Here is a 26,367-nt window from a genome sequence, read left to right on the forward strand (position 1 = left end):
GCTTTTAAAAAGCATTTGGTGGAAGTAAAATGGTTTCCCTCTCAGTCATCTTGACTGTTTTCATTTTGCAAACACATGAACTTTTGTTAATAGTTTAAAGTAAATTTAGATCTAGATCTTTATCTAGATTAGACAACATACCAACAAATCAACAAAATATTTTAATGTGAGCCACTAAAGAGTTAAAAAATTCTTGTGGTTACATATTAAGCTCCTAAACCAGAGCAGGTTAAAAAAGCACTTTTTTTTTTTTTGTATTTATTGTTGTTTTTAAAGAGTTTGCAGAACTTCTGCCCATCTTTTCCTCTGAGAGACTTTGCCTCTGCCTTTCTAAAATGCTCTTTAAGTTTGGATGGATGGATTGATGGATGGATGGATGGATGGATGTTAAATCGATAACCTTGTCATTCTGGCACATTAAAATCTGCACAATCAATGGCTGGATTGATGACCACTCTCAAAAACTCTCATACAGGAAAATGAACTATTTATTCTACAGCTAAACGGTGGCTTCATGGATGTAAATTCAGAAGTTTTAAAACTCAGAAGTAAACCACTACAAACACTCTAAAGCAAAAAGGCAAGTTTAGACTAAATGCTTTAACAGCTTCCAAAGACCTAAAAAAACCTGGAGAAATGAGAACGATAATAAATGAGAATAAATTTGAAAAGTAAAACAAGTTTTTACGACTGCTTTCTGAAACATTTGACCAAACAGTTTATAATAATTTTATAGTTTATATCTGAGAGTTGGTGCAGACAAATCTGTAACTTACTTTAATTTCTCTTTACATTAATAACATTATGTAGTGATGAACAGAAACTTTTTCACCTTTAACTGTTATATTAACAGGATCACATTCAGCTGTTGCCTTGAACGGTTTGTTCTCAATCCTGAAGAAGTATCTGTCTGTATGACTTGTGGTTAAACTAGAGAACAAAGTGGTGCAGTTTTTCTGATGCAAGTTTCCAATAATTTCCACTGGATGGACGTTTTCTGACTTGCTGCTGTTGAAAATAACAATGCTTGGAATTTGAGTAAAATCCACCCAATTTTTCATCCACACTCCATAGATACTTCCTGAGGGATTTGCAAACAAGATCCACTCAGTGCTTCTATCTGCTTTGGTGTTGTCATGAAGAGATGTGGGTTCTTCTCACAACCAGCAAAAACCCCCGGAAAATCCAGATTATTGAATAAATAACCAACTTCACTATCTGAAGGCAAAAATATTTCAAAGTTCACAGATGTTTTCATTCTTCCGTCTTCTCTAAAAGAGGATGTCAGCTTTTTTTTGTCCTCTTCAGCTCATTAGTATGTAAAGAAAAGTTTCCCTCTCAAAGATAACTTGTGCCACTTCATTTATATAAAAGTTTTTTTCAGCCACATCTTTATAAAGAAGAAGCTGCATTTACTCTTGTTATATTTCAAATTTATCTCTACTTAGTTTAAAGGAAGAGCTCATAAATTGACTGAGCAGACAATGTAATCTATCTATCATTTAAACGTAAACTATTTTAGTCTTTGTTTCTTGTTCCGCTTCATAGGCTGAAGAAAGAACTTAAGCGAAGTAAGATGGGACCGAAACACGACGCTCACAGCTAAATCCAGTTTCTAACAACCTGGTGAACTACTGGCTGCAGCTCTGCACACAATTAAAAAGGGGAACACTTTAAATAATTTGTAACTGAGGACAGAGCATGACTGAATGCACGCAGGTTGGGCTTAGCTGTGATGCTGGTTTGTGGCACAGAGACAAAAAATTATTCCACAAAAAGTGTTTTACACGCTTCCTTTAATGAACCTCATCAAATTGTTGCACTGAAGCCACTTTATTAGGTCCACCTGTTTAAATTCTTGTAAACACAAATATCTAATCAACCAATCACGTGGCTTTTAGTCATGTGGACAAGGTGAAGACGACTTGCTGAAGTTTAAACTGAGCATCAAAATGAGGAAGAAAGGGGATTTGAGTGACTTCGAATGTGGCATGGTTGTTCTGAGTATTTATTTTTTCTTCACTTGGGCATAAAGACCTTCTGGATCCTCAACCATCTCTCTCAAACCACTGGGTTGTTCAGACACTTTGACCTGTGCATAGACTGTATCCAGATCCTGTCGGTCATCTTGGGCTGAGTCAGAGGACGGAGCAGGTGTCCTTTTGGAAAATCTAATCTCTCCATAATGGATGTTTTCTTCTTCTCTTTGTTCTGTTTTCTCTCTCATTTGTTGAACAGTGGGCCCTTGACTTGTTTCATTCTGCGAATGTGAACTTTTGTTAGTAGCTGGAAGTCATCAACATTTACATTTACGTCTGAATTTGGACAAAATATCAACATCAAAATATTTTAATGCGATTCACCAAACAATAAAATAATACTGTTTGTGGCTGCATGTTAAACCATATCAACTTTTATTTGAGATTCTTTATAAAATATTTGCTGTAGTTTTTCTTTTTAACTTCAGTTTTTGTCACATGTGGTTGTTTTGCCTTCCGAGAGACTCTGCCTCTCTAAGGTGCTCTTTAAGTGTTCAATCAAGTGATCTAGTGCCAGTTAATCTAATTAGCTTGAAAATGTTGAATGAGCTGTTTCATTTTAGTTCCACATTTCTTTTTCGTGTTGCTGTCAAATTTTTTGACAAAATATTAAAATGTCTCAGTTTTAATATTTGATACAACTTTTAAATTTTTTTTATTTAAAATCTCAATCCAGATAAAGTCACAGCTTTACAGCCTAAATAAGAAGCAAAAATTGTAATTTTCTAAAGTAAGATTCATATGTTCTCACCTGATGGTCTTGTTCGGTTGATTTTGCTGCCTTTGTCTTCCTCCAACACAGAATTGTACTGTAAGATAAATCACCAATGACAAACCAGAATTAAAATCAGTTTCTGTCTCAGAACAAGCTAATTCTCTTTTTAGATGTTGGTGCAGTTTAGCAACAAAATATTCTACCAGCTGGGACTCACCAAAAACACACAACCAGGAAAAGGATCCCAATTATTCCTCCAAAAATTGCCTCCCAGAATACTTCAGACAAACCAGAACAAATTAAACGAAAAGTGAAAAATTACATAAAAATGACAGAAAAGCTGAAAGTCATCAATGAAAATGAAAATAAAATATAAAGCAAGAGTAGTTAACTGTTTACCTTTAATATTAAGACAGATTTCTTGGGACGTCTGGTTTCCCAGTTTATTTGCAGCCACACAGTAATAAACTCCTCCATCCGTTGCATTGACGCTGTGAACCGGTCCCTCAGACACATTAACGGGTCCCTCTGTGCTGATCTTGAACCAGGTGAAGCTGCTGATGGGAGGCTTGGCTCTGCTGGAGCAGCTCAGCTTCACCCAGCTACCTGCTGACACCAAACCTGATGGACTGATGGATGCTGAGGTGTCTTTAGGAGCATCTGAGGAAAATGTGACACACATGAACTTTATTGATCAGAAGCAGCTGAACCATGATGTGCTGACAGGATCACTTACATGAAACACTGAGAGTCTCTTCTGTCTCTGATGTCTTCACATGTTTTCTTCCATCCACAGGATATCTGGCAGAACATGTGATGTTGTATCCATCATGTGTGTGTGACAGAGTGATGTTCTGCTGGATTTTAGTTGTAAAGGTTCCATCTGTGTTTTCCTCTGTTTGTCTGTGAGAGTCTTGTTGGAGATTCCAGGTGAGTTCAGGAGGGGAGTGTGGACAGGGAGTGAAAGCTGAGCAGGTTATAGTGACAGACTCCTTCTCCTTCAGGTCCTTCACATCACCTGAGATTTCTATTCTGGGTCTCTGAGGAGAATCTGGGTTTTCATAACAGACATTACACAGAAGCAAATCAGTGTTTGTTTTTTATTTAAATGAAGTTTATCAAGATGTGACTGAAGAGTTGACTTTCAGCTTTATTGTTTTACATCAGTTCATAATGTGTTATGGAGGAGGAAGAGCTCATAATGGAAAGCACATCATGTGTTAACCATGAGGGAGGCAGTGTGATGGTATGGACATGTATGGCTGCTAAAGAAAATGAATGACGTGGCTGTAGATAAATGTAGCAGGATGAACTCTTTCAGCTGGGTCATATTTTCTTCTATTGCTTCTCCTCACCACTAGGTGGTGGTGTAAGAAAGGTAAAGCAGAGAGAGTCAGATGTCTGACGTACATGATGATTTACTGTTACAGACATGTTGTTAAATAAAAACACTTGTTCTACATTTCAGTCTGTTTCATTCCAGCTGCTTTTTACTCACTGCAAACTAAACTGAGGGAGGACTGACTCTCAAACAGGCAGCAACTAAAAACAGCTGCAGTAAAGAAGGAAACTCAACATTTTCTGAAGGTCAAGACACTTTTATCACATCATGTTTCTTTCTATTAAAATCCACCTGAGGTGAAAAATAACCAAAGTTACAATAATATTAGGATTATTTAAATACTAAAACAATAAGCATCTTGTTTTATGCAAGGTAATAAAGATATCATGACTCAGCACTTCCTCCTCTCAAACGTCTGCAGAACAGTCTGTTCATACAATAAATACGGTTGTTGTGAAATCATGGTGAGATAATGCAGACGATGCTGAATGAGAAGAAATTTAAAATGTAAAACAAGTTTCTACGACTGATTTCTGTAACATGTGACCACACACTTTATAATCCTTTTATAGTTTATATCTGAGGGTTGGTGGAGCCAAAGCTGTAACTTGTATTTCTCCTCTTATTAATAACATTTTGTAGTGATGGATAGAAAACTTTCTCACCTTTAACTCTTATCTGAAGACGATCACAAACAGACGTTGCTTTGTACGGGTTGTTTTCAATTCTGAAGAAGTATGTGTTTGTATGACTTGTGGTTAAATTAGAAAACAGAGTGGTGCAGTTTGTCTCATTCAGTTTTCCAATCATTTCCATTGGATAGACGTTATCTGTTTTACTACTGTTGAAAATTACATTTTCATCCTTGTGAAAGTTCGATTCATTTTTAATCCAAATTCCAAAGATCTTTTTCTGGCTGTTAAAGTCGTTGGCTAAAGGAGTAAAGCTACATGGGATTTGCAAACAAGATCCACTCAGTGCTTCCATCTCCTTTGGTGTCGTGATGGAGAGGTGTGATATCATCCCACAATCAGCCAAAACACCTGTAAAACCAGATTAATGATGAACATAATGTGGAGTAAAATCTGCGTGAAGAGAAACTTCATGATCTACAAAGTCAGCTGCTGCATGTTTAAACAATATTCATATTTTAAAGTGTAAATAATTCCATTAATGTCTCCAAATGAAAGTGAGGAACAAACATCTCACCTGAAAGAAAGAAGACACTCAGTAACATGTTGACTGTCACCACGTTCACAGACAGGGCCGCCATGAAACTCCCACATTCCTCCTTCATTTTTAAGACTCAAGAGAAACTGGACAGAAACATGTTCACCAAATCAGCAAGTTTTCATGCACAAGCAGGTTTTAATCTTCCAACATCTGCAGGGTTGCAATAGAAACCTCTAATTTCTTTGAGAATAATTTAGTCAAGCCAGGAAAAAAATAAATAAACAAAAAAAATAAAGATTTTGTTGAAAATATGATACAAGTTAAAAACTTTTCATATAAAATTACAATGATCATTTTTACCTTCAGCCCTGCAACAGAGAAACGGTTGAGAAGCAGGTGATGTGTGGATTCTAGGTGATCCGCAGCAGATCAGATAACGAACTTCTCTGTCTGAAGGCAAAAGTCTTTAAAAGCTTACAGACGTTTTCATCCTTCCTTCTTCTTTGAAAGAGGATGTTGACTTGTTGGGCATCTTGAGCTCATTAGCATGTCAAGACAAGTTTCCTTCTCAAAGATGACATGTGTCACTTCATTTACATATCACTCATTTTCATCAAAATGAAGATGAAGATGATGAAGATGATGAACAACCTCATGTTCTTCTTCATCATGAGGTTTTGATTGAAAATGATTTATAAGTAAATGACTGAGAGGAAAACAGAGCAGCGAATGTCACACTGAACCTAACTGACCAACTTCCTCTGCTTACTTTATTCACACGTTTTTTTCTCTTTGTACACGGTTTCATCAGTTTACAAACCACTACCTCTATTTAACAAACTCACTGCGGTTTATCAGACACAGTTTTAGTTTCACACATCCATTTTCTATATTCACTTATTCTACTTCATGGTCATGAGTGGACAGATAGTCAATCACAGCAAAAACCGCTCAAGCTCAAGCTATGTATCTTCTAAGATCAGTTTAAAACCAGCACCTCACCCAGAGCAGGACTGGGGCACAAAGTCAGGCCAGGAGTTACCCAGACCACCCCAGCTCATATACTGCACATACACACACACATAAATGCCTAAATAATCACCAACACTCAATATTCTGTGTAGACCAACATTCACACACAGCTGTATGCTGCCAGTCTACAAAGTCCCCTAATCAGCATTTAACTGAACTAATAAAATGTTCATTATTGACACAGTTGGCAGCTTTTTCTGAGGGGGACAAGAATAGATGTGGACAGTATTACGTGTACAAACTTGACTGAGGACCAATTCACGTGTCTGTCATCTAGTGGTGGAAAGTGGTAACAGCTTTAAGTTCTCTTTCTGGAGACATGGCTGGTGTTAGGCTTAGAGAGTTAAAAACCACAGCAAATTTAAAATGTGGATAAAACCAACATCAATATATAAAAACAAACCACAAAACTATCAGCTAATTTCAACACAAAATAAATTTACATGTCCACAAGTCATAAACTTTACAAACTTTAAAGGTGCAGCAAGTAAAACAGATCAATGACAGAAAAATTGAGTACGTTATTAAAAACTGTGCTGCTTTTGGTATCTAATCATTTACCAAAACAACTACTGAGTTTTATTCTCTTAGAATGAGGCATTTATATCTAGTTGCCATGGGTCCACATACATGGCAGCTGCCATATTTGTGCCACCATTTTTACTACAGTGTCCTTGAATGGACAAACAAATCTGTGTGTGAAATAAGATCCCTCTGAGCTTGCACCTGTAGTGCAGGCATTACTGCACCTGAGGCCACTGGATCCCCCGCAGATGAAAACATGTTTATGTCTGGAAGAATTTTGACACAAAATTTCTATTTTATGTTTTCAAATTAGTTGATATTTGTGTGCAACTGTAAACACGTTTGCATTTACTCAGAGTTGCAAACAAAATGATTTGCACAGTTTACAAATCCTGTGTAACGTTGCTGAGTCTTTTTTCTGCTGTTCTGCACCTTAGTTAGCTTCACATATTTATTTCAGTAAGTTTTGTTTCCTGTTCTTGCACCACAGCAGACTTTTTTGCAATTCTAACATCATACATGAAAGAATTCAAGTTTTTTTCAAGACTCAGAGAACAAATAAATATAGAAAGATTTTAAAATGTATAAAATAGATTAAATTAGATAAGAGCAAGTACTGAACATTGATGTTGCACAGCCTTGTCCTTGTTTAGTTCTTATGTTATCTGACAGTTAAATTTTGCATAAGCCTACCTGACATATTTCACCGGTAGCTTTAAGTACTTCATCTTCATCCTCATGAAGAAGAACTACTTAAAGCTGACGTGATGCTCAGAAACATCAAAGCTGAGTGTAGTTTTTATCTTCGCTACAGCAAGACCATCTTAACCTTAGTCCTTACAAGTCTCTAACTTTCATTCATTATTCATGATATTTTTTCAAATGACAGCAAGGAAAAGATGAGTGTTACAGTGTTCAGGAAACCTTCATTTTAACTTCTGTAAAGAGCTGCAGCTGGATGTTCAAGACAGTAACTGTCAGTATTTTGGTGTAAGTGCCATCATCATTTCTTCCTTCAGTCCATGAAGAGGAAGACGAAGCAGAGACTTAAACAGTTCACATTTAAATCAGCAGCTAAAAATAGACACAAATGTAAGAGATGTTCCTGTAAACAAAGTCGCTCTCCCACTTCGTTGTGTCAGCAGATATTTTAATGATATACTTTATTTCCTTAGACCATAATTCCAGCGTTTCAAGAGTTTAAAGTAAATAATCCTGATTTAACTCAAAACCATCATAATCACCTAAAATGAATCTTTTTTACAAGAAGAGTCAAAATCCAAATCATGCACACACCAGGAGATAAATTAGAGTTTATTGTTTGCTTCATAGCACAACTGCTTAAGTTCTAAAGTTTAACAAGCAGTGATGAGCAGTGACTTTGGGTCGGCAGTGTTAAGAGAATAGAGTTCGGCAAATGTCACAAAATGGTCAAAATGTGACTTATTTAATTTCAGTTATGCTATGATGCTAAAGATACGCAGCTAAGATGATAATCAGCAGTTAAACAATCTACTGATCTTTTTTATTCTTTTACTTTTAGTTGTTTCAACATGAAACACTTTGAATTGAACAAACTGAATTCAAAAGTTTGTTGCAGGTTGGTTTGGTGGTTAGCACTGTTTCTTCACAGCAAGTAACTTCCTGATTCAGTGGAAGCCTTTCTGTTTACATGCATGTTAGGTTAATTTTGGACAAGAGGATGTGGATTTGTGTTCAAATTTCTATGGTTGGACTGATAGTGTCATGAACAAGGAGGTCAACCAGATGGTTCCTGTCACCAGTCATACATGTTTTGTCTCATAGCTACGGTTTTACTGAGTTCATCAACAGTCATGGATATGGATGAGGAAGCTTCTGTATGCTTGAATTACTGTTAATCACTGTTTTCATCTTATTTTTAATACATTTAATACACTTGACAGATATGTATCACTTACTTTTCAATGCAATTTGTTGAACGCCAGCTTGATATATAATAAAAAAAGATGGTTTTATAACAAATAGTGACATCTTAAACATATATGCCAGCTAGTCTTTAGAAAACCCAACTGACCACGTACGTCAGTGCTTTATATATGCTTTCTCAGACAAAGAACGTACTTGAGCCCATCTGGACCCAATCCTCAGAGCTGCTGAGGCTATAAACATATAATGTTACACTCTATGATGCTCATGTGCTTCTTCAAATTTTATGTTTACATCCTTAGCTGTGTGAATTTTGCTAAGTTGTAATGTCCAGTCAGCCTGGAGACAGACCCTTATATGGAGAAAATTCTAAATGTGTCTTACATAATGCTATGCTTAGATACTACTAGGAACTTATAAGCCTGTCCACACATGGAATCTAAACTTCACTACTCTTAGCAAACAGCAGTCTGCTTTACAGCTGCTACCAAATAGAATCCTAATCTATCCAAATCTATTTAATTCTAATTATGAAATGCTGAGAATCAGACACTACACTAGCCAACAGAAATAAAATAAACACACCAGCTATTTTAAATGTGCATTGTGGCTGATTCTGCAAAGAAATGAAAGAAGACATTATCAGAGGAAGAGAGGAAAAGAAAGAAACAGAACAAGAGATAAGACAAGGGTCAAGATAAGTTCAGTAGTGTGTCTTTACAGACAAGGGACACTCAACTGAGGACAGTAACATGCCCTTTTTGGACAGGAAAGACAGATGGATTGAGATAGGACTGAAAGAAGCCATCTATGTTAAATGGGAAAAACCCAACATTAAACAGGGGAGGTGGCCTCAAGTTCATCTGTTCAATACCTTCAGTGCAGCCACGACTCTCATTCTCAGGCAGTTTCAAAACCATTCACACCTGGAGTCTTGTGACCAGGACTCATCACATGTTGGTCAGGCAGGTAAACAACTCACAGGATTGTTGGTCATGTGACTCTCAAGCGTGAATAACCAATAACCAGATATTCCAGCTTATAACCCTGGTACTCCTCACCAGTCAGTTTAGAACTGAAGAACCCTTTTGGAAAAGAGGGGAGTTGTTTCAAGAAACAAAAAGAAGTTCTTAGGACATTTATTTAAATACATTTGAAATTCAAAGTAGAAAATAAGTAAAAAATGTGTGCAGAGAAGTGTTTGTGGTAGCAGGTGGAAAGGTTTCCTGTTAGATGTGAGACCTCTATTTACAATCAATGTGAGCTCCACTGTGAGCTGGCTGGCCTAAGAGCGGCTGGAAAACAGTGAGGCGAGGACCGCAGAATCCAATCCAAAAAAGGTTTTTATTTACCAATCATCGGTTCAACAGAACAGGGTAGTCCAGTCGCCATCAGCAGCCACACCTCAAATGAGCAAATCCTCCTCATTTATTCTCTGCTGCTGATTGGGCTGTACCATTCCCCCAACAGGTGCCTTCTCAATTAAACACATTTCTCTATTAAAATTAATTTTACAAAAGCTAAAAATATTTACAGACTATATACTTAATATGACAACCATAAAGTTAAACCAAAAACCCAATATACAAATAACTCCAAAAATCTTCCTGCCACATGGTCTCTCCCAAATCATTAAAAGAAATCCAGGCCACCTGAAACCCATTTGCCCGGTCACCCTGGAGAGGCCATGTGCCAGGTAAGTAAAGCTCCATTAAATTACCTATGGACTTCAAATTTACACCCAATGTTCTGCCTATCACTGTTAACGGCTGTCTTTGCAGGTATCTGTAAAACAAACCACATCAGTATTAAATAAACAGTTCAACCTTTGTGCATAATTGTAATTCTTTAAGTACCAAACTGTCAATTAATGAAATTGTATATGAAAACCAAATAGTGTGCTATACAATATTTACAAGTCCCAGGTAACGTAACGAACCTCAGCTTCGTTACATCCACACAACAAAATCACATGACAGCAGATGTGTGTGGTCAGCACACACATCAAAAAAGCTGCAAGGTTGGAGGTTAAAAGTTTCCTTTTGAGGAACTAAACAGCGTCCCAGTGTCCTTTATGTCCAATAAGACTTTGGTAGAAGTGAAATATTGAACATGTTTATTTTGAATCCAAAACAAGCAAAACAAAAGCTAATTTTTCTTCACTTGAGCATAAAGACCTTCTGGATCATTGACCATTTCTCTTAAACTGGTTGGCGGCCCAGATGCTTTAACCTGTGCATACACCGTTTCCAGGTCTTTTCTGTCTTGCACCAATGCAGAGGACGGATCCGGTGTTCGCATGGAGAATTTAATCTCTCCATAATGGATGTTTTCTTCTTCTCCTTGTTCTGATTTCCTTCTCAGTTCTTGAACAGCCTTCTCTTTGCTTGTTTCATTCTGTAAAACATGAACATAACATGAACATAATGTTCAAAAGATAAAAGATGAGATAATTAAAGGATATGAAGATAATAATAATATCTGTTGAAAGCTATGTATATTATATATTATGATTTATTGTGTGAAGTACCAACTTCTTCCAAAACCTTTTTGAACTTTGAAAGCTTTTTTTTTTTTTTAACAAATATTTACTTTGTTTAAAATTATTAATTTGAAATAAAGAAGAAGAAAAAAGTCTATTAAGGGTTGGAAGTAATTGATATTTAGATTTTTCTCTAAATATCAACTAAATAAAAATGTTATGTAAGTCACCAAAGAGTCTCATCAAAATATCATTTAAATTGTTTGTTTATACATTATTTAACTTATAATCCTAATATTTGCAAATTGCTGAACTCTGCACCGCTTCTCTGCCTCTTTCTCTTTAACTACTTAATGAAATCATTGATCTGGTACCAAAGTTAACCTGATTAACTCAAACATGATTCTCAGCTGTTAAATTTTAGTTCAATTATCTTTCCCATGTTTGGAGGCAATAAAAATTCAGATTTTTAATTAAAGGGGTAATGCACCCAAAATGTGTTTTTTTTTTTTTTTTTTTTTTTGCTGCTGTAAACAACACAATATTACCTAATTGTGATGAAACTCACATACTGTTCATAAAATTAGTATTTTTGTAGTTTTTTTTAAAAACAGGATTTTGTGGGTAAAAATGGTTCATAACGCCCCCTACAGGGTAAAACCAGGTTATCTTTTTCATGACATTGAGAGGTTATCTACATCATGAGAAAATTTTAAAAACCCCACAGCCCCTCCCTCCAGATGCAAACAGATGGGTCCTTGCCTTACAGGCATAGAAAACCACGCCCACCAACGCATATGAAGGGATGTGAACTTATACGGTGTAGATTCAGCCTTCTATTCTTTCATAGAGTTTCTGGTGAAATATTCCTGCAATGGGATGGATTTGTGCTTTTAGTAGCTTTTACACAAACTTTTGCAGAACCTCTTCCAATCTTTTCCTCTGAGAGACTCTGCCTCTCTAAGGTGCTCTTAAAGTATTATTGAATACTATTAATTTTTTTTTCAGTTAGAACTTAAAAAAAATGAATCCATATATTGCTTTTTTCTTTGTTTTTCTCATTAGATCCTTTCTTATCATGAAATGTTTTAAATAAATCTAAATTCAAAGAAAGTCTCTGCATCCAAAGCTTTGTAGCCTAAATATCTTGTATCATGTTCAGAGTGTAATTCTCTACAATAAAGTTCAATACTTTCCCACCTGGAGCTGATGTTCATTTGAATTTGTCGCCTTTGTTTTCCTCCAATAAACACTGTGAGAAAAATGATCAACAACAAACCAGAATTAAAGTTAGTGTCTGTTTCACAAGTTAAACCAACAAGAAAATCTCTTTTAGATGTTGGTGAAGTTATAATTACAACCAGTCCTGTTGGTTGCTCATGCCATACTCACCAACCACACACAACAATGAGAAGAATCCCAATTATTCCCCCAAGAACAGCCTCCCAGGGAACAGCAGTATTTCCATCTGACAAACCTCCACAACATAAACAAAAGGTAAAAAGAAAACATCCATTACTGGGACTGCAGCTCTAAATCATTTGAGTCCAGTTAAATGTTTACCTGTAACACTAAGACGGATTTCTTGGGACGTCTGGTTTCCCAGTTTATTTGCAGCCACACAGTAATAAACTCCTCCATCCGTTGCATTGAAGCTGTGAACCGGTTCCTCAGACACATTAACGGGTCCCTCTGTGCTGATCTTGAACCAGGTGAAGCTGCTGACGGGAGGCTTGGCTCTGCTGGAGCAGTTCAGCTTCACCCAGCTACCTGCTGACACCAAACCTGATGGACTGATGGATGCTGAGGTGTCTTTAGGAGCATCTGAGGAAAATGTGACTCACATGAACTTTATTGATCAGAAGCAGCTGAACCATGATGTGCTGACAGGATCACTTACATGAAACACTGAGAGTCTCTTCTGTCTCTGATGTCTTCACACGTTTTCCTCCATCTACAGGATATCTGGCAGAACATGTGATGTTGTATCCATCATGTGTGTCTGACAGAGTGATGTTCTGCTGGATTTTAGTTGTAAAGGTTCCATCTGTGTTTTCCTCTGTTTGTCTGTGAGTGTCTTGTTGGAGATTCCAGGTGAGTTCAGGAGGGGAGTGTGGACAGGGAGTGAAAGCTGAGCAGGTTATAGTGACAGACTCCTTCTCCTTCAGGTCCTTCACATCACCTGAGATTTCTATTCTGGGTTTCTGAGGAGAATCTGGGTTTTCATAACAAAGTAAAATTCACTAGATATTACAGTAAAAACTATATGTTTTATCAATGCAGATTTTGAAACATTGAAAATGTATCACATTTGAATGTTATTTTTACCAACAATATATTGAACTGATGGAAAACTGTCTTACCTTCTACGCTTATTTGACTATCATTACAAAGAGCTGTTGCTCTGAACGCTCCGTTCTCAATTCTGAAGAAGTATTTATCTGCATGACTTATGTTTATATTAGAAAACAGAGTGGAGCAGTTTTTCTGCGTCAGGTTTCCAGTGATATTCATTGGATAGATGTTGTATGGATTGCTGCTATTGAAGACAACATTGCCTGGAAATGTGGCAAACCTTTCATCTGTTTTAATCCAAACTCCAATGATAGTTTTTTTGTTGTCAAATCCTGCTCCTGATTTAACACTAAAGTTACATGGGATATGTAAACAAGATCCACTCAGTGCTTCCATCTTTTTCGGTGAGGTAATGAACAGGCCTGTGCCTAACTGACAATCAGCCAAAGTGCCTGTAAAAGCAGATACAAAATTAAGTTAAATGAGAAAAGAACAAGAGAAATCCTTGATGCAAAGATAAACTCTGGATCAAGTATCGATCTTAAATGACTAAACTGAGATAGCTCACATGAAATAATGATGACACCAAGTAACATGTTGACTGAAACTTCATGCTAGACAAAATAAGGACTGATAATTAATTAAAAATTATGCATCATTGTTTTTTGAAGAGCTGCACGGTGGTGTGGGGGTTAGCACGACGGCCTCACAGCAAGGCAGTTGCTGGTTCAAGTCTTGGCTGGGGGAAGGTTCGAACAGTGGCCTTACTGTAAGAAGTTTGTTCTCATGTTCTTCCCGTGTATGTGTGGGTGCTCTCCGGGTACTATGGCTTCCTACCACCGTCAAAAGACATGCATGTTAGGTTAATTGGTTTTCCTAGGAGTGAGTGTGAATGGTTGTTTGACTCTCTGTGTTGACCCTGCGATGGACTGGTGACCTGTCCAGGGTGTACCCTGCCTCTCATCTGCTAAATGCCGGGTTAGGCTCCAGGTTCCCTGTGACCCTTAATTAGACAGAACTGTATCGATGTTTTTTCAAGCAGTTAATGATGCAATACATTGCTGAACAGTAAAAACAGCAAAAGGAATTAATTATTTTCAACAGGAGAATCTAGATTTTTTTCCCCTCACCAAAGAAAGAAACAAAACATGAGGCTGGGAACAAGTCATTTTCAAATTTCACCATAACTGCAATATCCATCCATCCATCCATCCATCCATTCATCCATCCATCCATCCATCCATCCATCCATCCATCCATCCATCCATCCATCCATTCATTCATCTGTTTTCTACCGCTTTTTTCCTTTCCCCAGCCACATTCGCCTGCTCATCCGAGGGGATCCCGAGGTATTTCCAAGCCAGGCGAGAGATGTAGTCCATCCAGCATGATCTGGGTCTTCTCCATGGTTTCTTCCCAGTAGAGTGTGTCCAGAACACCTCACCGGGGAGGCTTCCAGGAGGCACCCTGCCCAGATGCCTGTGCCACCTCTCAATGTGGAGGAGCAGTGACTCTACTCTGAGCCCCTTCAAGATGACCTGGCTTCTCACCCTACGTCAATGGGAAAGCCCGGCCACCGTGGAGAGAAAACTCATTTCAGTCGCTTGCATTCGCAATCTCGTTCTTTTTTGTCTCACTGTCGTTGCCCACATAAGCATTGAAGTCTCCCAGCAGAACAAGGGAGTCTCCCGGAAGGAGTGCTTTCTAACACCCCATCCCTGTTCGGTGCCTCTCACTGGGAGCAACTCCAGAATGGAAGAGGGTCCAGCTCTTCTGGAGGACAGTGGTTCCAGAGCCCAAGCTGTGTCAGCTCAGGCTCCTTCCCTGCCAGAGAGGTGACGTTCCATGTCCCTAGAGCTAGCTTCTTCAGCCGAGGATCAGACTGCCAGGGTCCCCGCCTTTGGCCCCTGCCCAACTCACACTGTACCCAACCCCAATGGTGCCTCCTGGAGGTGGTCAGCCCCCAGGAGGGGGGCCAATCAAATCCTTTTAGGATGAGCCTGACAGAGCCCTGTGGGCAGAGGCCCGGCCACCAGGTGCTTGTCCCCGTACCTCACCTCCAGGCCTGGTTCCAGAGGGGGGCCTCGGTGACCTGCTCTTGGGCAAGGGAATTCTTTGTTTTTATCCATCACAGGGGTCATTGAGGGGTCATAATTGCAACAGACCTGCAGCTTCCTCAGGGAGTTATCGTCATGTGTGGAAGTTTTCTATCTTATTAGGATGCAAAAGTTTAAACATTGATGTTTTATTTATATTGGTTGATATGCTTCATCCTCTTTATACATTATATTAGTATATATCATATCCCACAAAACCCCCACTTATATCAGCTTAACATCTTGTGTATGTGTAACGCATGTAGCAGGTGGCACTACAGGGTTTGGTTCTGGCCTCAGGGTTGTTCCCCCATAAAGGGGAAATGTGGCACTTTGCCAGGCAGTGCCAGTTTCTCATTGAGTGGGCAGGGTCTCGGGCATATGTTGACCTTAGCAGCTAAATGTGGTTTTAATATTTGAATTTTATATATTCTGGATGACTTTTTAATGTATTTTTATGGCGTGGGTTGTGGTCTGATAGACGTTGATCCACCTGAATGAATATTTGACTGGGCGTGGGAATTTGATGCAGCAGATTTTTTGTTTTTTTAAAAAACATTAAAATGTTTTTTGTTTGTGGCAATTTTGTGTTTTATGTTTGCAGTTTTTGTGTGCCGCTACCTGTTTTTTTTTATCATTTGTAACACACACACAAAGTAAAACTGAAGATTAATTCGTATTAGATGTTAGTAAATTCTATGCTTATGTTACAGAAGTTCTGTTATTATACCTTAATAATAATAAAAATAATAGCAATGGGTGAAGTTTTAATTTCTTGATTAGAGGGCTTGACAAAACCAGCCAAACTTTCCAGTTTTTGCTCTGTAACTCTGTAAAACAATGCAGGACTGATGTTTTACATTTATCTTACCATTAAAACAAATTAACAGTACCTTTATTTTTTGTAAAAAATATTTTGCTCACTTTTTCATGCAAAACATTTTGCAACAAATACATAAAAATACATAAATATGGCATTTATAATTTATATACTGAGGCCCAAAAAGTCAAATTACAATATAAAAACTCTTAATCAGCCTTTAATAAAGATCCTGGTAACTCTATGAATCCAGTCCTCGAGAATTACAACTTTTAGATGTGCCCCTTCTCCAACACACCAGATCTGAATGAACTGCGGGTTACCAGGCCTCTGCAGAGCTCAATGACATGCTGATTAAGGAATTCATCCAACTTCTTTTAGACTTTACAGATAGGTCTTTCCTCTTTTTTCGGTAAAGATTTATTGGAAAAACCTCAACCCTGCTTAAAACTATCAAACATTCAAACATTTTAAAACATTTGCCTAAATGGACAAAAAAATAAGCACTTTGATTAACAATGGATAAGTAAATAAAATAAAGAAATAGAGTTTACCCCCACCAAAATATACCAGAAGCCCTCTGATATTTACAACTTCACTGAGCATGTCAGAAGCTCAGAAATCAAAAACCTATAAAAAGAGAACGCTGAAGTGTCTCATTTAAGATCGGTCTTTAACTGGAAGTTAAGGGCGTGGTCCTGTTCTTGATTTTCATTTGTGTGTGTGGAAAGAAGAGTGGATGTTACAGCAGCTTGTGGCTGCTTGCAGAGATTTTTTTGGTATGGTTGCAGCAATCTGTGTCTTCCTATCCATAAACGTCAGCCCCCCCACAGCCCTAAGCACACGGTGAGATGCACATGGAGGGGTCAGTCTATTAAATCAATGCCATCTTGATGTATGTAAGCGAACACTGGATGCAGGTCTGATTCACCTTTGTGTGGCGCAACCTTATAATTACCCTCCTAACATGGCTGCCTACGTTTTTTTTCTTGACAAATTGTGACATCTACCTCCCCAACACTACTGCTACATCATCATTTCCAAAAACATTAAAAGATGACTTCTGGCAATTATGCTATGAGGCTATGATGTGAAAATGAATAAAGTTTGCATCAAATTTCTCACATAAACTCCCATCTGTTCTTTCCTGTAGGTCTGATTTTGGCCAAGATAAGATTGTCAACAACCTACATTTTGATGTACAGAGCATTAACATCTTCGTATAGCAAGACATTTAACGTTTCATGATCAAATATAACAAACTATTTTAAATTATAGACACATATGTGAGGAAAACTTTGTAAAATTCTAAATCTTAACTTTGAAAACAGCAGGGTATATGTATATACAGCTTACCAGAAAGAAAGATGAGACCCAGTATCACCACACTCGCAGGTAAAGCTGCCATAAAACCCATCACCTGGATTTACAAGCAAAAATATAATATTATTCAAGAACTTTACTTTCCATCTTAGTTCCTGAGCTGCTTTTCTTCCTTAAATAACTTTCAGTCACATTCTACTAGTACACAATGTATTTTTTTTTAATTTTTAAAAATGATCCTCCAGTTAAGGTCATGTTAAAAATATGTCAGAACCACCCTTTAATTTTGTTGATGAAGAGTTAAGAGTATTATATTCCCATCTGTGCCATTCATAAAAAACTAAGGATATAACATAATATAATCATGTATCAATACTAAACACAATGTTTGAGGTATAAATATTGCCTCTTACCAAACAGGTCCAAAGAAAAGATCACGTAGGAATCGTAGGCTGTGAAGCGAGATATGGTTAATTTCTTTCTGAGTTCAGTGCAACAGACCAAACTTCCCCGTTTTGCTGATGTTACTTAACTTCCTGTGAGTAAAGCAGGTGCGGTCAGATTTAAATAATCTCACAATCCTAACTCACAAGTTTCCCACCCACGTCTTGTAAATAGTTTTAGTGAAATCAATTACTTTATGAGGATATGCTGTACAGCTAAACATTTCAAACAACTAATTCTCATTTGTCAACTATACTGAATAATTCCTGCGGTTACCAGCAGTCTTGTTATTGCTGAAATATTATCTTATTTCCGGAGAAATAGGTTTTCTGTTAACACGACCTGGTTGTGAACTTATCATGTGCAGCAGATACTAAATCTTATGGTTCACTTTTTATTTTGCATTTTCAGTCTTCTCATTATCCTGATCTTAAAAATATAATTATTACTGTCTTATTTGTCTTCTTGTGTGTAAATTAGAAAACATTTTGTTTTTATTGTATTTCATTATTTTTGATCAGGTTTATCTGCAGCCATGAGAGTTTTAATTCTCATGAGAAATCAGAACTTTTGCTCTTTTCTAGTCTTAAGGGTGCAATAAATGGGATTCACCCACCTGTTGGTTATACTGTTATTGTTTATTCTACGCTCTGATCCTGGTGTTAGGGATGATGCAGGGTTTACAGTAGAAGATTTGCTGTCATTCACTCTTATCTATGAATTTATTTCCACATTTTTTTATTTATCTTTATCTAGTAATTGTCATTATTTATTTAATATTTCAGAGAACACTGGCTCGTGCCCCCCCTTGGGGCTGCAGATACCTCACAGTACAGTATGTATTAAACCCAAACTTCACTTTTCTATTACCTTATTATGTATTTGTTACGAGGGGGGTTCTGGACCCACGGAGCAGACAGAATACCACAAGTAAAAATTCAGTGAGTTTTATCGTTAAGCATAAAAACCAGTATAAGTTCCACTGAGTTTTCCACCTCTGAAATCTATTTGGACACTACAGGTGTCACCTCAGGTGATTGACAGGTCATTGGAGAAGGACAGAAATGAATATCCAGACATGCATGTGTCACCAGTCTCACTACACCCGTGTGAAGTAAATTTTAAAGTAGTTTCATATTTAGTTTTCCTTTAAAAGTATTTACATTTGAGATTTTTGTCCCTGTGTAACAACTAATGTTATGTGTGACTATTAGCCTGATGTTAGTATGAAGCTTGTGTCAGTGCTAATTTGACTATTTGTAGCACGAGGTTAGTTTTAGGATAATGTGGGGAAACTTTGTCATATTTTATTTTTAGTGATTGTATTTAGGGACTGCACATCTACTTCACACTACGTTACCCATGATGCACTCAAGCATAACAAACCAGGAACGCTCCGCTGAAACGCCGGTGCAGCCCTGCTCTAAAACCACAAGTGCAAGTGAAAAGTGTGTACATCTGGCGCCTTGTCTGCTCATGATTACGGGAAATATGATCTGGTTTCTGAGAATGAAATCTGATATTTCTGTGCAAATAATATCACCTGATTTTAATTCTGGTTTGTTAATGATCTTTTTTACAGTACAGTACTGTATTGGAGGAAGACAAAGGCAGCAACTACAAATGTGTAACGGCTCCAGGTGGGAAAATATTGAGGACTGGTGCAGAGAATTACACACTGATGCAGTGCTGCAACTTATTTTGACTGCAAAGCTTTGTGTGCTGAGACTTTAAATTTAGGTTTGATTTTAAATATTTCAGGAAAAGAAAAACATCAACATGTAATAAAGGAACAATGAGAAAAAGCTATGAATGGATATATAGATGTCCAAAAAAAAGGGCCATCAAATAATAATAATAATAATAAAGTAATTCAGAGGCACCTCAAAGAAGTAGCATCTCTTAGAGGAAACTGTAGAAAAGGCTTCAACAATCCCTAAAAGTTACTACTCTAAAAGTATTAGAAAGCATCATCCATAATCTAAGAGTTTTGCCCAATGTAACCACAAACTATTTAAATATTTTACTCACATTGTTCTAAAAATCTAAATATTGATTACTTCCAGATATTACCAAACATTTGTTTGCAGATGAAAGAAGTTAAGAGCAGGCAATTGACTGCTCTTAACATCTTAAATTCTCCAGAAAGACACCTGATCTGTTCTCTGAATGTGTGCAGGACAACAAACAGGACCTGGATACAGTCTATACACAGGTTAAAGTCTCTGAACCATCGCATGCTTTAAGAGAGAAGGTTGAGGGTCCAGAAGGTCTTTCTGCTCAAGTGAAGAAAAAAATGAGCTGCTTTATTTGTTTTTAGATGCAAAATGTTCTTTATATTCCACTTCTACCTGATGAAGGAAAGGACACTGGAACACTGCTTGCAGCTTCTTTAGATGAGTCGGTGTGCTGACCACAAACAGCTGATGCCATGTGATGTGTTGTTGGTGCCTCGGACTGATGGTCAATGGAGGTTTCACATCTCTGCATTGACCTGTTACAACAAGCATTTCTCTGAACAGATTTCTGCTTATTTTCAGGAGGTTTGAATTCAGAGGTGCATTAAAACAAATAATCATCATGGCTGAGACTTCTTATGACTGAAAGAGGTTTGGTTTGAGATGTTTTCTATGTTCTCTTGTAGGTACACTATTGATTCATGAGATTTGCAAACAACTGCATTCTGTTTTATTTAAATTTGATAAATCTCCTCAGAACTGATGTTTTAATAATAAAAAACTTCACTAAAATACTTGCGTAGTTTCCTGGTTAGGTTTAATCATCTAAATTCACTTGGTTTGGTTCAGAAAAACAAACATGGCTCAGACCAAGATGTATTCTCTTCACAGCAGGGTGTCTATAGATGCCACTTTTACTCTCTCTTACATAATCTGTAAAGATAACTACGTTAAACCCCTAAAAGTAAGTTGCAGCAAATTTGTTCTGTTTGACAAAATATCAGTTTCTTTACATGTTACATTAGCAGCTTCTGCTAAACACTATAACACACTGAGAACTCTGCAGGTAGTTGTTGGCATCAAGGCATCATTGCTGTTGGTATTGAAGTGTCTTATTCTCAACATTTGATAATTAGAATTACTTAAAAATACATAGACTGGGACTATTCTTCATTGCAGCTGTAAGCAGACTGCTTTGCATTAGAATCCATGCATGGACAGGCTTTTAGGCTTCTAGGAGGATCTAAACATAGCATTGTGTAAGACACACTTACAGTAGATTGTTTCCTTATAAGGGTCTGTCTTAAAGGATGTACTCTGCAACTTAGAGAAGTTCCCAGCACAGGATATAAACATGAAATACGGAGAAGCACACACGAACATCCTCTATGTAAACTTGTGTCTAATCTATGATTGGCCGATTCAGGACTGAGGAATGATCTTTGTTTCAAAGCAATATAAGAGAGACTTACACATTTTGTAATAAACCATCATTTTTACATAAAGCTGATGTCCGGAGCTCTTCTTTTACCTGAAAGTATTTTTGTCACATCATAAGCTTAAAGTAATTTGCTACAAAATAACATGATCTAGCGAGTAATATCTTCATATGATGAAGTCATCATATCACAGAAGCGGCTATGAAGACACCAAAGGGGAAACAACAGTACGGCACAGAGAGAGGAGAAGTCGTCAACCAGAGGATGGCTTCACAAAACTATAGTATGTTATCAAGGAAAGTAAACTACAAAATGCCATCATAGACTATTTCTCCACAACACCTGCTTCCACAAAATAAACCACACAATGGCACCAAGAGTCAGAAAGTACTCCACAACAGTATCTTGGCTGTGTTGATGCTGGAAGTTGATTTTTAGGATAAAGAAGTGGAGATGAAGTTGTCTCCTTTTCAGTCGATGAGGAGGATCTTTATCCAGCTAGTCTGACTTGGAGGTTCTGAAATGTTTATTGTAGCCAAGCACAGCTTTAGTGGCCATACATATGTCTAAATCAAACTTTATCAGATAATATAGAAGATAGATGACCCACTTCATCTAAATGTAAGAGGCCATTTGATCAAAATATTTTTAAGATATTATTATTATGGTTGTTATTGTTTTAATTGTGTTAGCAAAGTATAGTTTATGACTGTTCTCAATGTGAAGCCTCTAATTTCTTGTGGTTAATAAAATTAATAGTATAAAAGCTCAATAAGAATAAATTCATTTTGTTCAGTTAGTAAATGTTTCTGATGAGTACAACACATCTTATATTTATTATATTTTTAGATTAAACAGTTGTCTACATTGACTAAACATCCGTGAGTAGATCTTTAACTGTCTTTTTGAGCAAGACAAACTAAAATAAAAATAAAAATAAAAATAAAATAAAATAAAATAAAACAAACAAACAAACAAACAAAAACAAACATTATTTCATGTGATCTGCAGTGAATAAAGTTTTTTTCTTTTAAATAAATACAAAACTCTTGTATTTCTAAGTACATTTGCTGCAGAGGTTTTATTTTTAATATTTTTACTCCTTAAATCCCTATTTTTGTTATCTGGGGGTTTTGAAGAACTACTTCCCACCTGTCTGAGGTTTAGGTTTAGTTTTGTTGATGTGTGCAGACCTGCATGATGCTGTGATCCATGATTTAACATTTCAAGCACATTGAAAAAACAAAGATAAGTAATTTAACTGATAATTAACTCAATGAAGATGTTTAATTTAGATAAATGATGACATTTCTTGTGAACATCATCAGCTGGCTGCCAGAAGATGGCGCCATAAACACTAAACATCAGAGCCTTGAGGTGGATCTGGGCTCCCTCTTCATTGTGTCAAATGACACCAACACTTGAGCACCAGGTGTTCAGCTGGTAGAAAGACAGAGGTTTCACTCTGAAACTGAAGGTTTGGTTTTTGATACAGGAACTGATGTTATTATTTCTATCCTCTCACAACCCCCAGCATGCACCTGGAGATCAGTCTGCATGTCTTCATACAAAGAGCTCTATGAAGAGCTTTTTTTTTTTACTTCTGACAGAGCTGATACAGTGGAAACAATTTTATCTGTTTAAAGCTTTTAATCTCTGAATGTTAAGAACAATCTTTCTGTTGGCTGAGTCTCTTTGAATAACCTTTATTTTAATCTGAGCTTTACATGACAAACACTTTGATCAGAAGTCACACAGAACAGATCACAGCAGATCTCTGCTGGCACAATCTGTTTCAGTGATAAAACATTTAGTTAGATGACAAAAATAGGCAGAAATTTAATTTCTAACTGACCAATAATTTAATATTAATGAGAGACAATCAGCAGAAGAATTTATTATGAAACAAATTAGCTGCAGGTCAACTAACAAAATCCAGCTTAAAAAGCATGAATATTCCAGCAATATAGTTATAAACATTACATATTTCCTGACATTTAACTGTGAGGAATCTTGAAAGATCCTCTGGACTGTCAGCCGTCTGTGTTGAGCTTTGGCTTTGACACTTTGACCTCTGCATACACCGTCTCCTGCTGCTGTCTGCTGTCCTGCACTGAGACGAAGGACGGTTCAGATCTCTGATGGATGCTGAGGTGTCTTTAGGAGCATCTGAGGAAAATGTGACACACATGAACTTTATTGATCAGAAGCAGCTGAACCATGATGTGCTGACAGGATGACTTACATGAAACACTGAGAGTCTCTTCTGTCTCTGATGTGTTCACACGTTTTCCTCCATCCACAGGATATCTGGCAGAACATGTGATGGTGTATCCATCATGTGTGTGTGACAGAGTGATGTTCTGCTGGATTTTAGTTGTAAAGGTTCCATCTGTGTTTTCCTCTGTTTGTTTGTGAGAGTCTTGTTGGAGATTCCAGGTGAGTTCAGGAGGGGAGTGTGGACAGGGAGCGAAAGCTGAGCAGGTTATAGTGACAGACTCCTTCTCCTTCAGGTCCTTCACATCACCTGAGATTTCTATTCTGGGTCTCTGAGGAGAATCTGGGTTTTCATAACAGACATTACACAGAAGCAAATCAGTGTTTGTTTTTGATTTAAATGAAGTTTATGAAGATGTGACTGAAGAGTTGACTTTCAGCTTTATTGTTTTATATCAGTTCATAATGTGTTATGGAGGAGGAAGAGGAGGAGGAGGAAGAGCTCATGATTGAAAGCACATCCTGTGTTAACCATGAGGGAGGCAGTGTGATGGTATGGACATGTATGGCTGTTAAAGAAAATGAATGACGTGGCTGTAGATAAATGTAGCAGGATGAACTCTTTCAGCTGGGTCATATTTTCTTCTATTGCTTCTCCTCACCACTAGGTGGTGGTGTAAGAAAGGTAAAGCAGAGAGAGTCAGATGTCTGACATACATGATGATTTACTGTTACAGACATGTTGTTAAATAAAAACACTTGTTCTACATTTCAGTCTGTTTCATTCCAGCTGCTTTTTACTCACTGCAAACTAAACTGAGGGAGGACTGACTCTCAAACAGGCAGCAACTAAAAACAGCTGCAGTAAAGAAGGAAACTCAACATTTTCTGAAGGTCAAGACACTTTTATCACATCATGTTTCTTTCTATTAAAATCCACCTGAGGTGAAAAATAACCAAAGTTACAATAATATTAGGATTATTTAAATACTAAAACAATAAGCATCTTGTTTTATGCAAAGTAATAAAAATATCATGACTCAGCACTTCCTCCTCTCAAACGTCTGCAGAACAGTCTGTTCATACAATAAATACAGTTGTTGTGAAATCATGGTGAGATAATGCAGACGATGCTGAATGAGAAGAAATTTAAAATGTAAAACAAGTTTCTACGACTGATTTCTGTAACATGTGACCACACACTTTATAATCCTTTTATAGTTTATTTGCTCTCAATTCTGAAGAAGTATGTGTTTGTATGACTTGTGGTTAAATTAGAAAACAGAGTGGTGCAGTTTTTCTCATTCAGTTTTCCAATAATTTCCATTGGATAGACGTTATCTGTTTTACTACTGTTGAAAATTACATTTTCCTTCTTTCCAAAGTCTGATTCATTTTTCATCCAAATTCCAAAGATCTCTGCCTGGCTGTTAAACATGTTGCCTGATGGAATAAAGCTACATGGGATTCGCAAACAAGATCCACTCAGTGCTTCCATCTCCTTTGGTGTTGTGATGGAGAGGTGTGATGTCATCCCACAATCAGCCAAAACACCTGTAAAACCAGGTTAATGATGAACATAATGTGGAGTAAAATCTGCCTGAAGAGAAATTTCATGATCCACAAACTCAGCTGCTGCATGTTACAAGTAGAGTTTAAACAATATTTTTAGGTCTGTAGCTGCTGTTTTACTGTCTGTTCCCCTCATCTCTGCTTTCTGTCACTCATCCCTCTTCTAACAGCTGCCGTCTCCTCCTCCACTAGAGTGAAAGTAAAGGAGAGTGGGTATGGTTGTAACACTTTCTGCTTTAGCACCTGTAACTCGCTGAATTTTAGAGCTACAGTTCTCGGACTTTTATACAAAATACCATCTTTAATTACTACAAATGGCACCAATTAAAAACCCTGCAAAAATATAACAGATTTCAAGTAGTAATGTAAAATACATGGTGGTCTTTATTTACAATCTACCCCACTACCAGGGTGGGTTTGTATTTGAGGTCTCAGTATCTTTCTAAGAATTCCAGCTGGCACGCCTCTCTCTCTGTCTTTTTTCTCTCTGCCTAGGCATGCTTTGAAATCTTTAGTTTTATGTGAGGAGGGAATGGTTGCAATACCTTTAAAATTCATGTTACAACCCACCTCAACCCTGTCAGCCATTGTTACTCTAACTGTATTTGCATAGTGCTTTAAAATTAGCAAGGAATGAATGGATTACATTTTACCTAAAAGACAACAATTTACTTGACTGTATGTCACACGATTTTATCTTCAATCATAGATAAAGAGTGCATCATACATCAGATAAAAAAAAATCAAGGATCCTTTATGGCAGAACCACAGAAGCATCCACAAGACACTTTAGAGACGGTCCCTTACAGCCATCTGCTACTAATAACAACCTACAGCAGCAGCAAAGCATCAGATATCACATGAGATATTATAGAAATAATTGTCATTATTACTGCTGATATCCTGTGAAAGAAGATTTCACCAATGGGTGGCATCATATGGTGGCCTGATTTAGTCCAGCTGAAAGAAAAAGACATGAGACAGATG

The 26,367-nt window shown here is 37.2% G+C and overlaps 2 protein-coding genes across 2 annotated transcripts; both read right to left on the reverse strand.

The window, feature by feature from the left end:
* Window positions 1-198: 198 nt before the first annotated feature.
* On the reverse strand, window positions 199-5,765 carry LOC121628605 (B-cell receptor CD22-like). The gene is made up of 8 exons (XM_041967730.1): window positions 5,630-5,765; window positions 5,306-5,412; window positions 4,762-5,139; window positions 3,491-3,805; window positions 3,154-3,414; window positions 2,972-3,032; window positions 2,791-2,848; window positions 199-2,260 (listed from the first exon to the last, which is right to left on the reverse strand). Exons 2-8 carry the CDS (start codon window positions 5,391-5,393, stop codon window positions 2,009-2,011), a joined length of 1,413 nt encoding a protein of 470 aa, XP_041823664.1. The 5' UTR covers window positions 5,394-5,412; window positions 5,630-5,765; the 3' UTR covers window positions 199-2,008.
* A 4,226-nt stretch (window positions 5,766-9,991) lies between these two features.
* Window positions 9,992-18,339, reverse strand: LOC121628606 (B-cell receptor CD22-like). The gene is made up of 8 exons (XM_041967731.1): window positions 18,164-18,339; window positions 17,784-17,847; window positions 13,580-13,963; window positions 13,117-13,431; window positions 12,780-13,040; window positions 12,609-12,693; window positions 12,417-12,468; window positions 9,992-11,131 (listed from the first exon to the last, which is right to left on the reverse strand). The coding sequence occupies exons 2-8, from the start codon at window positions 17,842-17,844 to the stop codon at window positions 10,883-10,885; spliced, it is 1,407 nt and encodes a 468-aa protein (XP_041823665.1). The 5' UTR covers window positions 17,845-17,847; window positions 18,164-18,339; the 3' UTR covers window positions 9,992-10,882.
* Between the last annotated feature and the right edge of the window lie 8,028 nt (window positions 18,340-26,367).

Source organism: Melanotaenia boesemani, chromosome 18, assembly GCF_017639745.1.
Source record: "Melanotaenia boesemani isolate fMelBoe1 chromosome 18, fMelBoe1.pri, whole genome shotgun sequence".
NCBI lineage: Eukaryota > Metazoa > Chordata > Actinopteri > Atheriniformes > Melanotaeniidae > Melanotaenia > Melanotaenia boesemani.

What these genes read in the sequence shown, in the direction of transcription:
- LOC121628605 (XM_041967730.1), bottom strand. Translation starts at nt 5,393, where the DNA reads ATGAAGGAGGAATGTGGGAGTTTCATGGCGGCCCTGTCTGTGAACGTG. An exon ending in AGAGACTCTCAGTGTTTCAT is followed by an intron (nt 3,415 to 3,490) that starts GTAAGTGATCCT and finishes CATTTTCCTCAG; the next exon opens with ATGCTCCTAAAGACACCTCA. An exon ending in TTCCTGGTTGTGTGTTTTTG is followed by an intron (nt 2,849 to 2,971) that starts GTGAGTCCCAGC and finishes TTTATCTTACAG; the next exon opens with TACAATTCTGTGTTGGAGGA.
- LOC121628606 (XM_041967731.1), bottom strand. Translation starts at nt 17,844, where the DNA reads ATGGGTTTTATGGCAGCTTTACCTGCGAGTGTGGTGATACTGGGTCTC. An exon ending in GGGTCTCATCTTTCTTTCTG is followed by an intron (nt 13,964 to 17,783) that starts GTAAGCTGTATA and finishes CTGCTTTTACAG; the next exon opens with GCACTTTGGCTGATTGTCAG. An exon ending in TAGTCAAATAAGCGTAGAAG is followed by an intron (nt 13,432 to 13,579) that starts GTAAGACAGTTT and finishes ATGAAAACCCAG; the next exon opens with ATTCTCCTCAGAAACCCAGA.